We start from the raw sequence: 17,393 nt of genomic DNA on the forward strand, positions 1-17,393 counted from the left end.
ATGCCCCCTCACGTTAGCTGTCAAGAAGTTTTGGATCCTGATTCTGTTAGGCAGTCTGGATGTCTTCTTACCCCCTTGGGGGTCATCCTCAGATGTGGAGAATGTGCCATCCATACCTGAGTCCAAATTATTTTATTAATGTTGAAAGGGACAGGGTTGGGGACAGTATCCCATTCATGTCACTGGATGCCTTCTTGTAGATAGACCTGCGTCCACTAATCTAATCTCAGTGGGACCACAAAGTATTTATTTATTTTTAAAGATGTTATTTATTTTAGAGAGAGTGAGTGAGAGAAAAAGAGAGCATAAGTGGGTGGCAGAGGGGGCGGGAGAAGCAGACTCCCCGCTGAGCAGAGAGTCCGATTCTGGGCCCGATCCCAGGACCCTGGGATCATGACCTGAGCCGAAGGCAGACGCTTAATGGACTGAGCCACCCAGGCGCCCCAGGGACCACAAGTAATTTACTGATACTGAAATTTGCAAGTGATTTTCTCTTTGTACAACAGAGCAGAGTCCAGGCTAGTTCTGTGAAAACAATATTCTTGTTTACTTGCAATCCGATGAGCTTTCTTGAGTTGGGGAGAAAGGGTGGTGTTCCTTCTGCTTCTGACAGGTGACTCAGACCCAGGCCAACTCTGCCGCTGCCTCCGGTCTCCGTGGAAACCCCCAGAGGAACCCCAGTTTCTCTAGACAAGTAGGGATTACTTTCAGCCCTGAGGCAGCTCCCTTCTATTCTTTGGCAAGTTTATTTCCACTGCTTAAAAAAACCCCACACTCACCTTCCCTCTCCATGCTCTCCAACCCCAATTACCTTACCCATGCTTAGCCATTCTCACTGCCCTCTGCTTGCCAAAGAAAGGACCGGAGTGTTTTTGTTTGTTTTTTATACACAGGCTGCACTCTTTACAACTGTGTTCTCCTTGTTCTCTACAAAGGTGAATCTGAAATGACTTTTTTTTAAAAAAAATTTTATTTATTCATTTGAGACACAGAGATAGAGCATGAGCAGGGAGAGAGCAGAGGGAGAGGGAGAAGCAGGCTCCCCGCTGAGCCAGGAGCCTGATGTGGGACTTGATCCCAGGACCCTGGGATCATGACCTGAGCTGAAGGCAGACACTTAACCATCTGAGCCACCCAGGTGCCCCTGAAATGACTTCTAAAATTACATATTATTAAGATAGAAGAAATTTTTTTTTTAAAGATTTTATTTATTTATTTGAGAGAGAGAGAATGAGAGAGAGCACATGAGAGGGGGGAGGGTCAGAGGGAGAAGCAGACTCCCCACCGAGCAGGGAGCCCGACGCGGGACTCGATCCCGGGACTCCAGGATCATGACCTGAGCCGAAGGCAGTCGCCCAACCAACTGAGCCACCCAGGCGCCCCAAGATAGAAGAAATTTTAAATAAAAATCAAGGTCAAGAAAAAGACTAGGGGGAATTTAAATATATATATACACACACACACACAAATCACAGGGTCTCACATAATTACTAACAGTGAGGTGTGAATTTGGCTCTGAGCTTCCTGGCAGCCTAAGCAATAAGAGAAAGGTGATCCATTTAATGATTCACTTTATCCCTAAGGAAACACACACCCATTCTTCAGGGAGAGCAATGGGATCCCTGCTCTGAGTTCTGACTAGTGGTTTCCCCCGCCACTGAGAGCTGTAAGCATGGTGAGGAGGCAATGCCTCACCCCAGTCCTCTCTTGGTCATCTGTCTCCACTGATGACTCTTCTGGGCCCCATGCTGTTCCATGGCCTGTGCTAGTCTGTGCTTGCCCTGCAGTTGTGCTAACCAAAGCTTTTCATTACAAAGTTGCAGAGAATTGTCACAACCTCATGGTCACGCAGAGATTACACTTGAAATGTGGCGTCTTCGTTGACTGGCTAGGGCTCTGGCGACTGTTGTTCTGAATTTGCCATTGGAAAGACACATGCAAACGCTGGGACCTAAGGCACCTCCCACTCTTCTGAGGAGATGCCTGCAAAATGGAGGCATTTAATAAGGGTCTCTCTGGCTTCGCCAGTCCTGTACTTCCTGGTTTCTCTTTGAGAGTCTCTGAGCTGCCTTGCAGGGCTGGAGGGGTTTTGGGATTTAACTTTTTGAACAGCAACTAGGTGAGGTACCACCTGAACAAAACACCCTCTTCTCCACCTTTGGCCACAGTCCATCCCTGAGTCACCCTCTCTTCTCTCCCCTTGTCATTTTAACCACTTCCTGCTTGCCCTTTGTTGTCTAGATAGCATGGTCAGAATGACATATTTGAACACTTCCCTGCCATCTCATGTAATTTTCCCTTCCAGGCTGATTTCTTTTCTGAATGTTAGAATTTTGTCTTCTGAGGATCTAAGTTACGTTTCTGACAGCACTAGTAAAATAATGATGTTCGCTCATACGTACTGAATGCTCCCGAAAGTCAGGCACTGGGCTAGGCTCTTTCCATCCCCTCTCTCACTTACTCCCCCCAACAGCCCCAGGAAATAGATACTATGATTATCCTCATTTTTCAGAACGGGAAGATGGAGCCCAAGACCAGTTGTCCCAGGTCACCCAGAGTATAAAGCTGGCATTGGCCCTCGGATCATCTGACCAGAGTCTGTGTGCTTGACCATCACCCAGGACCCCCTTCCACGATGTCTAAAGGACATTCAGTCCCCCTGAGGACCTCTCATTCCGCTGTTGATCAGGATTAGTGCCAGAGCTCCATGATGATGGCGTCTTCTCCCTCCTGGGCAATGGGAATATCAGCAAGGCAAGAGTTTGTCAGACGTTTTTTAACGAAATGACGACCTTTCCAGCAGATGGTTTGGGTCTCCCAGCCCTACTGGCCACTGGGCAGGCTGGGGACTGCCCCCAGGTGTTATCCAGCCTGGCCATCTGGGTGACCAACAGCAGTGGTTGGGCTGGTGTTTCTCCCTTTTCCTCTGTCCCCTAGGCCCTCCCGGGTGTCTCCTCTCCCAGGCCCATGGTTTCCTTGAAGGTGGACGTTTTCCTGACACACAGCTCCCTACCATGGGTGTCATTGCTCACCTCTGCCCCCGGATGAGGCCAAGAGCATCCTAGCAAAGGCTCCTCTCTCTTCCCTCAGGGCCTCGGGGAATCTCTCCAGCCCCTGAGTCCCCCGGCCACCAGCTCCGTCCTGGCCTTGGGGCCACACGCTTTGCTCTGCGCTGGCTCTTGCCTCAGTTTCCCCACTAAGTCCTCAGCCTGTCTTTACCAGAGATGCTGCCTTCATGCACAGGGAGGGCAGATCCCAGAAGCTGCAGCCTGGCAGAGCCCGCCCTCCTGTCTGCCAAAAGCGTGTCCGTCACTTGCCTCCAACATGCAGCTGCTTTTTCCTCTGGGCAAATGTTCACCCCCAGTCAGCACTGAGTGGTCCCATCTGCTTCATGTGGTCCCCACAAGAACGTCCCATGAATTCCTCGCGGGACAGAGTGGCCACCCAGTCAGTGCCAAACCCTGAACAATGCTTCCTGCGGAGTCCCTGCCTGTGGGGCCTCTGGCCACCGGAAGCCAAATGCCCTTAATGGATGGGAAGGCCCGAGTGGTTAGCGGAAATGAGAGGCTGCTATTCCAGAGACTCTTGGCAGAGAACCTTGCTGTGTCCCTCCTCATCTAGGTCTTGGTGACGTCTAAGAGGTGGACCAAAGTGGCACTGGATTAACGGGAACTCCAAGGCTACGTGGAAGTGTGTTAAGTAAATACTGGTTGAATAAAATGATGTCACAGTGTTCACAACCCAAAAGACGTGGTAGAGAAAGAATGTCTTCCTCAGGAGTCTGCTGGGTTATTGTCACAAGAGCCCCGTGCGGTTCAGGAGTCAGATGCTAACCCTCGGAAGGGACAGAGAGGGAAATGAAGATGGAAGTGAGGACGATGACTGACTTAGCAATGGCAATCCACAGTGGTCTTGTGTGTTCCTGGTTTCTGCCTCATTAACTGGAACCTAAGGTCCCTTCACAGAAAATAGATCGCTGCATCCAAAGGCTTTAAGAAGAAAAGATGCCAAATATGGAAAACGGATTACAGGGTGACACAGCTCTTGCAAAAACGGAGGCAAAGGAGTGTGGGCTCTGGAGTCCGAGTCCACCAACTCTGTGGACTGGGGGCCAAACGGCTCGCCTCCCTCCGCCTGTGTCCCCGCGCCCCCAGAGATGGGGGCTAATGACCGCAGTCACCTCCAGGGCTGACGTCGGGGTTCCGGGAGGCCTGAGTTGACCATCAGGGTGACGTGGACCCACACGGCAGAAGGAAGGCCACTTCATCAGGCTACTGTGAACAAGCAAAGTCAGGAAACTTTGGGAGTAAGATTTGTCATCTTGCGGGGGAGGCTCTCTGTCTGTGCAAGCTGACTTCGTGATTATCTGCGGCTCAGAGCTTCCTGTCCTCGGTCACAGTAAACAGGGAGCCGGCGCTGCGGCGGATCGCGCCTTCCATCCCTGTTGTGGACCGTTCCCTCTCTGGTGGGTTTGCTTTGGAACCTGTCCACTGAGGTGCGTTCTAGAATCACACATCCTAGACTGGCCCAGCACGTGGCCCCTGCTTTTTGGAAAAAGCAGGAGGATGAGGCTACTTTTCCCAAGTGGGAGTACCAGAAAGATCCTTTTTTTTTTTTTTTTTTTTTTTTTTATAAGCCCCGCAGGCTGCGGACCATCATAGGTAACTTCTAGGGCCCCATAAAAACCTTTCAGAATTTTTAGGTGGTTTTAAGAATAAGAGGTCACTAGTCAAGAGGGAGAAAGCCACCCTTTTCTCTCCTCTTGACTCTGAACAAGTGCTTTCTTGAGGGAGCCAGAAGAGGCAGGTGGGGATGGCGCTGGGCTCAGAGGCTTGCCGGGCGGGGCCCGAGGGCCAGAGCCAGTCAGTGACCCTAGAAAGCGGTGTCAAAGGGCAGGGTTTTGTGTTCTGTCCCTACATGTGTCCCTCAGCTCTACGACAGAGCCCGGCTCAATCCCTATTTGCTAAATGAGTGAATGTCAATTAACTAAATGGGTTCATACGTGAAACAACTAACCCCTAAAGCAGGTGCCTTGTCTCCTCTCAATCGCATGTGTCCTTCACGGTCGGCTGTCCTCCCTGCACGTGTCCATCACACACCACGTGCCCCCCCCACCCCCCGCCGTTCTCTGCAGGCTCGCTCCTGTCCTAGCAGACACCTGCTTTCTCCAGGGCCCACCTGGAAAGCCACCACCGCTGTGATTTCTCATGGCAGGTCCCTGCCCAACTTTATTCCTCAACTGACTATGTGGCGTTAAATTGTGACTACATCCTGTCTTTCCCAGCAGAGTGTGGGCATAAGCAGGGGCGCCGGCGCGGTGACCAGGGAGCCCAGGGAGAGTGCGGAGCAGGGAACGGGTGAGAGCAGCAACCACATGGCATCGGTTCTGAGCAACGCACGAGCTCTGCCCAGGCCGCGCCACCTAAATTCTTATCACAGAACCCGAGAGCTGAACATTTTTGGCCAGTGAATTTTCCAGGAAATTAAGAAGTCTGATTAATTAACTCAGTTCCGTAAGTAAAAACCATGAAAGGGTACAAAACATCAGGAAGACCAACATTTCTTTAATAATGAAATAATTTATTTGTTAACAGTGGAACAGTACAGAAATTTACATATACACAGCAAAGATCTCTAAAACATGTAGTAGTTCTAAAAATGCATGTGCTAACTGTAGTAAAAAGCACCATTCTCTAGATCTTGACACAGGATTTACATTGGCTTCATATTTACATAAAGAAATAAACATCTGGAAACAGAATTCCATACACTCTCATCTGCTGCTCCCCTGTTTCAGGCTGTGTTTACCACCAGGAAGATGACCCCAACGTTGATGGTTAACAGCAATATGCCGGAGCACCAAGTCTAGGGACAAGGGGGTAAAGGCAAGTTTGGTTCTCAGGTAAAAGCGAAAATGAAGAATGACCCATCAGCTCACCACCCCCCACAGAATAAGAAATCAAAATGAAAAATTTGGATAAACCTTAGAATTGGGTGCCTTACTAATTCTCATTTTATGATTTTGAGAGAAGTCAAAGATACTCCATTTCTTCAGCCATTCAGTAGCTGATTCTAGCAGTGCCAGGCAGTGATTTCTTCTTTCAGAAAAATATAAGAAAATCATCCATGTAGCAAATATTAACGAAGAAATCATGATAAATCACGTATCACACACATACCCTTCCCCGTCCCCAGAGAGTTTCGAAAACAAGACATCTCACAGTCACAGAGATCTGAATGGGAAAAACCACCCCATCTGAAAGGGTCTTCGGGTCATCTCCCAGAAAGGACTTGAAAACTCAGCAGCCAGCTACCTAAGCGTACTGCATCCAAGAGTTAGACACAGGAAAAAAACCAACCCCAGATTGCCCTGCAGGAAATAGCCTTGCAGCCGTTGACTTCCTGGGGTTCAACACACAGGGCAGGTAGAGGAGGAAGGCAAAGCAGCTTGGGGAACAAGTAAAGAAGGAAGACAGATTAAAGAATAGATTATAAAGCACAACAAAAGTGGTATTCTTGCCAATACAGCACGGTATAAAAACCTAAATGTGTATGTATATACTTTTCAAAAATAAGTTTTCTCTTTAAAGGATGGGGCAGAGGCAAGAAGAAAAAAGCCCATAACACCCATTCGTGACCCCCAAGACCCCGCTAGACAGTTACTTTGACCATCACCATCCTACCTAGTTGACACTTTTCTCCTCCCTCCCGCCCCGCCCCCCCCCCCCCCCCCCCCCAGGATCTGCTCTTGGCCACTTCAGGGATGGATCAGAGAGGCCCACAGGAAACCCAGGTAAGGGCCCTTTGTTTCTTTTGGGGGGGGGGGAAAGGTTAAAGGAAAACGCTTCCCTTAGAAGAAATCTGCTCCAGGGGCCAAATGCCGGGTCAGGGTCCTACGTAGTGCTCACTGGACCGACCCTGAAATTGAGTCTGGGGTAGACTGGGAGAGGAATTTAGGTCCTGCTCAAAAAAGTGATTCAAAAAGCATCACAAACTAGCATTAGGTCTGTGACTAGACACAGGAGTCAGTGGTCACTAGCAGCACCTTGAAGAATTCAAGATCTTTGCTCAGCAGCAGAAACCCACACACAATCCCCTGGGTGCTTCGCCTGCCGTTCTAAGCCAACGGGCGGGGAAAGCTAGGCTTTCTGGGCTGTTCACAGAAGCCCCCAGATGTATTTTCTCATTGCATGAAACTGGACTACATACTCTTATTTTCTCATCTGCATTGCAATGGTATCGGTGAGAGTATAGATTTCGTCTTTTAAAATCAATTTTACATAAAAATATGCATGTGCCTATATTTACACACCTCTATAGTTACGTACAATTGTCAAAGTCTTAAAGGCTGGGGTTTCTATCTTTGCCCATCCCCTCCCTCCGACAACCCTCATAGAAAGGTTTTTCATTTTGCTTAAAAAAAAAAAAACAAAAACCCAAAACAACCAAAAAGACTTTAGAGCTCTGAACAGTCACGCTGGTGGATCAGTGAATGACAGGACAGGTTGGGCAATCAGGGCTGCGCTGAGCTGCATGAGGAAGGGGCGGGGTAGCTGCCTCAGACTGAGTTTGCTGGTTACAGTTTTGGTTAGAGAGAGGCCTAGCTCGCATGCCGATTCGGTCCACCTCTTGGGCTTTGAAAGGTAAGGTCTAACCCTGGTGTCAGTTTATCACAAGTGCATTAAAAATATATCCATTTCCACATTTATCTATGCAATCAATTTGAAAAGGACCAGACAAACAGTGCAAAGGTCAAATAATTACTGTTTTATATTGGGACAGTACATTTCATATTTCAACCAAAAGACAAAAAATGCAGTTTAACTTAAACAGAAAATAACGGCATCTCTCAGATGCCTTATTTCTAAATCGAACAAATACACAAATTCTGTTCCCTTCCCTCCCCCAATGCAAGCCCACAAGCTTTGCCCAAAGTCTTGAGTTTTCGATGCCATATGGCATCCAGCATCTTGGACTTGTGAGGCGCTTGAATGTAGCAATTAAAACGCTTGAGAGGTCTAGCGAATGGCATTTGAAAGGGACCTCAAAGTGCAGATATATTTTTTCAAACATGTTACAGGCTGAGCTGGCTCGTTGAACAGTATCACTCTGCTTAATTCAGGAAGCAGGCTTTAAAAATGCAAAAGGCATACAAGTTGTATTTCAGTGCAAATCTTTAGCTGGTCATTGGAAAAGATTCCAATAATAAAAAAAAAATCCTTTGTGTCACCTGCCCCTCCCCCCCCCACCTACCCACCCACAGCTGAAATGCAGGAAAAAAACAGAACAAAACAAAAACAGAAGTACAGATGACTTTGGAATCATTTAGGAATCGACTACTTCCAATTAAAAATTTTAATACAGTAGAGAATCATTAAAATGAAAGAACAAAAGTAATCTTGCTTTGTTTAGACCGCTCTTCGTGTATAGAATGAGCTTCCGCGTTGAGGGCGTTTGAACTTTGAGTCGTGTGGAAGGTGGAGGCGCCGGAGGCGTGGCGAGGCTGGGGTGCCAGAGAACGCGGGCGGCGGGGGCTCGGGGCAGCCGCCCGCCCACCTGCCGCTGCTTCAGCCGTGGAGCCCTTAGGTTGCAGTGCGTCTGTGGATTTTAGGAATGTTCTCGTCACTTTGTGACACACACTCTGTTTCAGCGTCACAGGTTTTACAAATGGTTCAAATTCAATGAAAAAGATTTGCCAGAGGCTGAAAACCTCGACCTCAAAAATATGAATGCAAAAATATTAAGGGGAATGAACCAATTTTGTAGATACCTACATACAAAGTTTCTAGAACATCTATAAAAGCACAAAGTCATAAGAATTTGTTTTCCATTACATTAGTTTATATAAAATGAATAAATAGTATTTATAGATTTAATGTGTCTTATGTACATATACATGTGCTCTGTTTTAGCTTAAATAAAAATGCTACAAAGTGGGAGACCACTTAAGGGAGAAATCATAACCAAAAAGAGAGATCAGCCTTTTAAACTAGAAACCCAAAAGCCTCCATAAAGAAGTTTCTGGGTATATCCAAAAATAAGGAGAGGAATTCTGATAACACTGTACCATCCCCTCCTGTTCACCTGCAACAGAGAGTAGAAATGCGGACTTTTCCTTTCACTGATGATGGACACTAGCTCAGCTAGCGCCAAAGCTCAGTTATTGCTGAAAGTTAAGTAGGAAAATAGATTAGAACTGGACCAAATGTCACTTATTTGGGGGTGAAAAAAAAGGCATAATCACTTTGTGTTAAGTGGGAAATGGAGATCTCGTTTATCTCTGAGGTAGGAAAAAAAAACGTTCCAGAGACAAGTAGCATAACAAACTTTGAGGGGAAAACGTGCCTTGGGAGAGCAGTACAGAGCGCGGTCCCAAGAACATCGCGACAGAGATTGTACCGTCTTGTTTGTTCATGCTGGAACTTGCATGAGCTGTGCGACCCCAAAGACATGTTAGCACGGTGTCCACTTTCAAGTGAGAAATACTGCTCCCATCCACACGCGGGTCGGGGGAGTTAGCACGGAGGGGGTGTGTGTGTGTGTGTGTGTGTGTGAAGGGTGTTTTCTGGAGGTATTCCGGACTCCTCACGGGGGGTGAGGTCCACGGTGCAGTGCTCTTAAATGCCGCTTTCAAAGCTTACTTTGGAGTTCTGAGATCAGGATCTCAACTTTTAAAGTTTGTTTCCTTCCGTTCGCTAAGCACAAGAACATTCGGACATTTCTGCTAGGTGAGTAACACAGCCAGAAAACTGAGAAGGTTTGCTAGACTACCGGGGACAGCACGGAAGAGGGGGAGATCGCGGAGCTGTGGAAGTTGCTTATTCGGCCTAAGCTCTTGGGTGCTTCGAACTGATTGGAATGTACGGTCTGGCAGACGGATTTTTATGGAGAGAGAGAGAAGCTAGTGGGTGCAGTCAGAAACCCACAATCCTAAGCACCTCCCGGAAAACGTTTACAGAGCTGACTCTGGTACAGGTGGGGCACGGAAGCTTACGTGCAAGGGGACTGCGGCTGGGTCCGATACACTACCTAATCCGCTCGGCCGGCACAGCCCTCCGGGAGGCAGCCGCGGCCACCCCGCGCTTCAGAGGCCCAGACACGTCTTGTGATGGTCCTGGAGCCTTACTCTCTTCACGCTGGAGCTGGAGTAGCCCTCGTCGCTGCCCAGGCTCTGCATGCTGCCCCGCTCGTCCGAGTCGCTCACGCCGCTGCTGCTCCAGTCCAGGTCGCCCGTGAGATAGTCTGTGCTTTCAACGTCCACGTCGATTTCTTCTGTGGGGAGGACAAGAGACACGGGTGAGGGCGGGCTGCGGGGCGCTCGCGCCGAGCCCCCACGCCAGCCCCGCCAGGCCCTGCTCCGGGCCCGGGGCCTAAGCGCGGAAAGGACGGACGGGCTCGTTACGGGTCTCCGTTCCTCCCCGGCGCTGCCTCTGGGGACGCGCGCGCACGCACGCACGCGCACGCAGGCACAGGCCGGCACGCACGCAGGCACGCACGCGCACGCAGGCACGCACAGGCACGCGCGCGGGCCGGGCGCTCACCCCGGTCGGAGTCCGAGCGCTCCGAGGAGACGGCGGAGCCGATGCTGTCCATCCGTATCCTCTCGATGCCCAGCTTCTCCAGCTGCCGCTTCAGGTGCCGCTGCTCTCGCTGGAGCTGGTCTATTTGGTGAATGGCTTTTCTGTCACAGTCTTCAAGTTTCTGCAAGTCAGAGCGGTAGTTGTTGGAGCCCGCAGGCCGATTTCAAAATTGCCGAGGACTCTGCATCTTGCCCTCGAGCCGCGAAATAGGGCAGTTTTCCTCAGAAGCCATTGGGGGTCAGTGGTCTAACTTCTCCCAGGGCGGGCCGGGGGCCGGGGCCTCCCGCCTCCGGCTCGGCAGCACCGACTTCGCTGCGGCTCCCTGCACCGTCACAGGGCTTCTGGGGGCTGAGCTCGGCCCCTCAAACGCCGGGGAAGAGCCAGCAGCCCCCCACCCCCCGGTCTGTGGTGACACCCTGAACCCCACTCTCTGAATTAGAGCCCGGCGTGGGCCATGCAGAAGGAGGGCTCGTCAGCTACGTGTTCTAATGATATCAACATACATATATCTAATTATATATTATTAGCAACAGTTAATATGTTCAATATATTATATAACATTATAACATATATCAACATATATATCTAATTATATCGAGTTATTCCAAATCTCAATCAACTTCTGTTTGGTAGCAGGGAACAATCAGTCTTTTGAAGTCCTGATTCCAAATTGTCCAACACAAGAGCTTAAACGCCTTTCCAAATACCACTTGTTTTTATAAATCTGTTTAACTGTGGTTATGTTGCCCTAAACAAAGGTTCTTTTTCCCTCCAGAATTGTCATGTATGCATGCCACTAACCATAATTAAAGTGACATTTGTCCAGTAATGACTAAAGGATTATTACTAGTGAGTTTTGGCTGTGGCTCGCAGGAGTCTGAATACCACTCCACTGCCTCACCTTTTGCTATTCAAGCTACGTGCTACAAGCGGACTCCCTTTCAGACCCTCTGGGAGGTGCTGGGGATACAAGGTGAGCATAAAGACCTCGTCCCCTCCTCTGACAATGGAGACAACCAAACAGTCACACAAACCATGGTCAGATGACAACTGTGATAAGTGCTAAGAAAGAAAGAGCCAATAATAACTCCATCTGTGGCAGGAAGGATATAAGCAGGTCAGCAAAAGTTTCCCTGAGCTAGTGATACCTGTGTTGAGATCTAAAGGATGACAAGAAGTTAACTAGGTGAAGAAGGGTAGGGAAAGCATACCAAACAGAGGGAACAGCACGTACAAAGGCCCTGTGGTAAGAGCATGACAAGTGCAAGGGGCTGAAAGGGCATAGGGCACAAGACGCTGCTGTACAGGCAGGTGAGGGCCAGGTCACACAGCCTGGGGCAGGCATGCTGACAGTCTGTCCTGAGCCACTGATGAATTTTAAACAGGGTGACATGTTGACTTGAGCTTTGGAAGGATTATTCTTAGGAGGCACAGAGCTTAGCTCAGAGGCGGCCAGAGGAATACAGGGAGGCCTCTGAGGAGTTCACTGCAGTAGATGATGGTGGGTGAAATGGGAGCGAGCCTGTGAAATATTTAGGTCTTGGAGAGGACTTAGATATATATGGCTACAGAGCAAGGGCTAGCAAGGATGACCCGGAGTTTCTGGCTTAATAAATGGACAACCTTTTCACTTCTACATAGGGGTAAGGAATATTCAGTTGGGTTCTGGACATGTTGGGTTTGGGATGCCAGAGATCATCTAAGAGACAGGTTGGAGGAATTCCCTAGAGGAAAGGACTGTCCTGGAGATACACATTTGCTGTCCCTCATAAACAGACAAACCCTTATTAGACAGGTAAAGCTACAAAGGAATCCCAAGGATATACTTACCTTTATGTGTAATTTGGCTTTTGTCAATAAACTCAATGTAGTGTGCCGGTTCGATTCGGGCCCAAGCGGAACTAGCCCCTTCAGCTTCTCCAGGCACAAGCGAAGATGGGCCCGCCTACAAAAACAAGGTCACATAGCACTAAGAATTTCACAGTGGGCCGGAAGGCACTCTGGAAGAACAAGTTCTAAAAGAGTAGGAAGCTGCCCAGGCCCAGTAATGGCAAATGCCACCAATGACCTCTGGCCAAATAAACAGCTTTGGAAATTAGACAACTCTGGTGAAAGCCATGGAGAAGCCCAAACTGGGGTTTTCTCAAGTCTCTTTCTAAAATAGGTGTTAGGGCAGGGACTAATATCTACTATTATTAGGCATATTTATCAGGTTATTGCCAGGTTTCTGGGTTATGATGTGACCTGACAGAACGTGCCAGGGTTTGAATCCTTTCAACCCCTACTTCCTCTTTTCCCATCCACGGACCACTAGAACCAGCACACTGCTGTATGTAGTATTTACACATGTGAATGACCTGCATGGTTATTCATTATAGCTTGCTTTAAAATAGCAAAGATCAAAACCACCCAAGTCACCAACAACAGGGAGCTGATTAAATAAATTATCATGTATCTATGCAGTGGAATACTATGCAGCGAAGAAAAGAACCAGGATGTGCTCTATTTACTACTAGGAAAGAACTCTCAGCTATATTGTGAAATGAAGAAAAGCAAGATATCAAACCATGCATACAACATGCCATCTTTGGACAAAACGGAGGAAAAGTAATTATGTTTTCTTATATGGACAAAAAATCTTGAACAATAAGAAAGTAATAACAACCGCATGGAGAGAGAAGTCAGGGCATAGGCAAGGATAAGGAAAGGGAGTGAATTTTTACGGAATGACATATCTTTTGGTTTTTCAACTATGTAAACTGCTATTCAAAAAGTAGATTTTTTTAAAAATAAGGAAAAAGCACATCATCAGCATTGCTACACCACACAAGCATGCAGAACAGCTAGAGATAACCACATGTAGGCCTTGAAGGGTGTACAGAGGTACAGTGGGACGGGGCAGGAAGGGAGAAAGGCCAGAGGAAGCAGAAGCTGCAGTGAGCCACTCAAGAGAGAACCTTTAGTCACAGACTGACCGGAGTCCCTAAAGTTTTGGAAATTAACACTTCTTTTCTTTGTGCTTTATTCGAGAACCTAGCAGATCCCGTGAATGGGAGAAACAGCCAGAAATCAGAGTTTTTGCCTCAGCCCAGCACGTCCTGAAAGCCTTCACAGGCCATTCCAACCCACAGTGATTCCTCCACTTTCTGAGCACTTAATGGTTTATACTAGTCAATGGGAAGTTCACGGTTCTGCCTGAATTGTTTGGTATTTGCTACTTAACCACTCATTCATTGCAAACTCCTCAGAAAGTTGGACTGCCACTTACTACGGTGCCCCTCCCCCCCTTAATAAATGTCTGAGTGGGTCATGTCACTATTCAGCTAGACAGTGAGCTTCTGGAGGACACAGTCCATCTCTACTCCACCTCTGCACCTTCAACAGTGCTTAGGCTCCTGGGGTTTTAGACACATGCCCACAGCCCACACACAACCACCTGGAGCAGAGTTCCCGGGAGCCAGGAGACAACCATAAAGCTTAATTTGCCCTCCGCTCCCCTTAAAATTTTGACTGTATTAGCAAAAGTTGGAACTAAAAGAAGAAAACTGCTTCAGAAAGCTCCAAGAGGTCCATATGTATGATAATGACCAAGGAAGTCCATTCACACCTTTCATATCAAGACTTCGGGATGTTCCTCCAAGGCAGATCTAACAAGTGGTGCATTAGACATCCTTCCGAGCCCCCTGCCGCCTCCGCTTCCAAGCCTCCTTCCTTGTCTAGCTCTCGAAGGAGCTGTCCTAGACTCTCTGAGGGCCCTCTAAGCCTTGACAAACTTGAAGAATACAGCAATTGCTCTTGAGCTAGGAAGATTTAATGGTACAAAAATGCCTTACTCTTTTTTTTTTTTAAAGATTTTATTTATTTATTTGAGACAGAGAGAATGAGAGACAGAGAGCATGAGAGGGAGGAGGGTCAGAGGGAGAAGCAGACTCCCTGCCGAGCAGGGAGCCCGATGCGGGACTCGATCCCGGGACTCCAGGATCATGACCTGAGCCGAAGGCAGTCGCTTAACCAACTGAGCCACTCAGGCGCCCAAAAATGCCTTACTCTTTGACAAGACTTCCACTTGCCCTGAAACCCTGTCCATGTGGAATGGTCACAAGCAAAGGCTCCCATTAGAGGTTTGCTCCTCCTACTACTACAGGAGGAAAAACTGTGTGTAAAATGTACCTGTTCACCTCGGATAATAATATTCAAGAAGAGTCATGAAAATAGATATTAGAAACACCATGAGAAAGTATAGTCACTTATGCAGTTATCCAAATTATTTCTCCCAAAGTTTATAGACAAACTGTCAAGTTAGGAAAAAAGGTTCAAAAATTAGACGTAGACATTTTTCAGCTTGTTATCTGCAAAGACTGCATGATTCAGAACAGTGTCCTATTAGTCATTTTATGATGTGGGTTTATCTACAAATATGAGTACGTAAATTTTTTAGGAAGTTTGTCTACTGATAAAAATATAATAGTCATCTTTCCATGCATCGTCATTTCTAGTTGTACAGGGAGTCTAGCCCAGAAAGTATAATTCTCACTACCCAAATGTGGGTTCTTCCAAAGAAGACTTCCAGTTGTGAAACCAGAAATAAGCCATTTGACTAATTCAAGCTAAGGATAATACATGTTCATTCAGTGTTTTTTTGGCCTGGTTCTATGAAAGTACGACCAGAGCTTTTCTGGATTTTTGTCGAGATCCAAAGCCAACTTCTGTCTTTGGTAGTGCCTGTCTTGGCCTCCTCTAGCACCTCACTGCTCAGCCCACTGGCTGCCCTGCCCACCTGCAGACATCCCCAGGCTGGCACCTAGGCCAACCACAGGGGAGGGGTGAGGTCTACAGAGCAGGCTCGGTTCTGTCATGTAATAGTGAAATTCGACTCCTGAACCAGATAAACAAGCAAACAGACTCCTCTGTAAAAGCTCCCTCTGAGGCTCCTCAACCCTGACACACACACACACACACAGAGGCACACTGCACCCTGGATCTGCAACCCCTCAGCCAGCCTTGAGAGCACCCATGAAGCACGAGATCCAGAGCAAGTAACACAAGCACCCATCTCAGCTCTTCCTCCCCAGTCCTGACTATTCCCCTGCCCAGGGCTCTGGTCAAGGAGGGGATCAGTGTCCTGTTCTGAAATAGGTCTAACTTCCCCTTGGGGAACCAATAGAGGTTTTGCCACATGTACTTAAAAGGAAGCCACTCAATAGCCCAGTCTGACCCCTACTTAGACCTCCTCCCAGCCCATCTTCTTCAGCCAGTCATCCTGTTGCCAAGAGCTGCCTCCCTGCTCCCCACCCCCAGCAGAAGGGGCTTGTGCCAAACCCTGGCTCCTTCCTGCTCCCAACTGCCTCTTCTGTTTGTGCTGATCCAACTGCTTTGTACCTAGGTCATGAACCTTGACAAACTTTCTGTGCTGACTCTTCAGAAATATTGCTTTAATTATTCTGAATGGACAGATACACCTTTGGTCTATAGTAGCATAAAGAGACCAATCTTTGATCTGAGCTATAATCAGTAATGCTCAGAATCAAGTGTGCCCTATAACTAGGGATAACTAAATTAGATACAAACTACAGTTTTTCTTCAGTAAGGTTTTGAAAAGGATCTCAAATTTTGTTTTTAGTTCTTTTAATAGTCTGAATCTGTCTGTCACCATACAACCAAATGTTAGCATGGTATGTAAGAGCAAAGGTTTGGGACCCTGGCTTTGCCACTTACTTCCTGTGTGACCTTGAGCTGATCACTTAACTCCACGTGGCATCAGCTTTCTCAGCAGCAGACAGGAACACCACGCCCGACAGGGCCGGTGTATTAACTGGGACAAGGAATGGAAGCCCCTGGCCAGGATCTGACAGGAGTGCGCTCTTACACGGCAGCTGTTGTTCTTTCTAGTTTCTTCTGTGACCGATAATTACTGGGAACAATTTGTATAACACTATAATATTCCTTTGAAAATCAACAGGAAACTCAGGGCGCCTGGGTGGCTCAGTCGTTAAGTGTCTGCCTTCAGCTCAGGTCATGATCCCAGGATTCTGGGATCGAGCACCGCATCAGGCTCCCTGCTCCACGGGAAGCCTGCTTCTCCCTCTCCCACTCCCCCTGCTTGTGTTCCCTCTCTCGCTGTCAAATAAATAAATAAAATCTTTAAAAAAAGAAAAAAATAAAATCAATAGGAAGCTCAAAAGTGTCTCACTAGGTAGATAGAAGCTATCTGGTAAAATCCAATTCTTCCTTAAAGGAAACACTTATCTTCTGTCATTAAAGAAATTTAATGGAAAACGTAACCTATTTTCTATGGCAATACAGATCTTGCTTATGCTAAAGATACTATTTTTACATTAAAAAAAAATCAAGGACAGTGAAGGAGACCATCAACAAATCTAAAAGGCAACCTACTGAATGGAAGAAGATATTTGCAAATGCCATATCCAATAAAGGGCTAGTACCCAAAATATATAAAGAACTGATACAACAACGCCCCCAAAATATAATCCATTTAAAAATGGGCAGAAGACATGAATGGACATTTCTCCAGGGAAAACCTACAGATGGCCAACAGACACATGAAAAGATGCTCAACATCACTCATCATCAGGGAAATGCAAATCAAAACTACAATGAGATACCACCTCATATCTGTCAGAATGGCTAAAATCAAAAACACAAACAAGTGGGGGCAAGGATGTGGAGAAAAAGGAACACTCTTACACTGTTGGTGGGAATGCAAACTGGTGTAGTCACTGTGGAAAACAGTATGGAGGTTCCTCAAGAAGTTAAAAATAGAGCTACCCTACTATCCAGTAATCACACTACTAG

General features: G+C 47.5%; 1 protein-coding gene across 7 annotated transcripts in view; it reads right to left on the minus strand.

The window, feature by feature from the left end:
• Positions 1-7,752: 7,752 nt before the first annotated feature.
• MXD1 (MAX dimerization protein 1) overlaps positions 7,753-17,393 on the minus strand; it is a 34,287-nt gene continuing 24,646 nt past the window's right edge. For 4 of the 7 annotated variants that reach the window (XM_064572390.1, XM_064572389.1, XM_045884846.2 and 1 more), the window contains exons 4-6: positions 12,411-12,525; positions 10,542-10,701; positions 7,753-10,272 (exon numbers count right to left, since the gene is read on the minus strand). In XM_064572390.1, the coding sequence (XP_064428460.1) occupies positions 10,085-10,272; positions 10,542-10,701; positions 12,411-12,525 (463 nt within the window). In that variant the 3' untranslated portion in view covers positions 7,753-10,084. The remainder of the gene's footprint in view (positions 10,273-10,541; positions 10,702-12,410; positions 12,526-17,393) is intronic. The other 3 variants (XR_010405642.1, XR_006792499.2, XM_045884847.2) reach the window with 3 other exon arrangements.

This window comes from Mirounga angustirostris, unplaced genomic scaffold, assembly GCF_029215605.1.
Source record: "Mirounga angustirostris isolate CCGP_5_RB_7025 unplaced genomic scaffold, mMirAng1.0.hap1 SCAF_10, whole genome shotgun sequence".
Lineage (NCBI taxonomy): Eukaryota > Metazoa > Chordata > Mammalia > Carnivora > Phocidae > Mirounga > Mirounga angustirostris.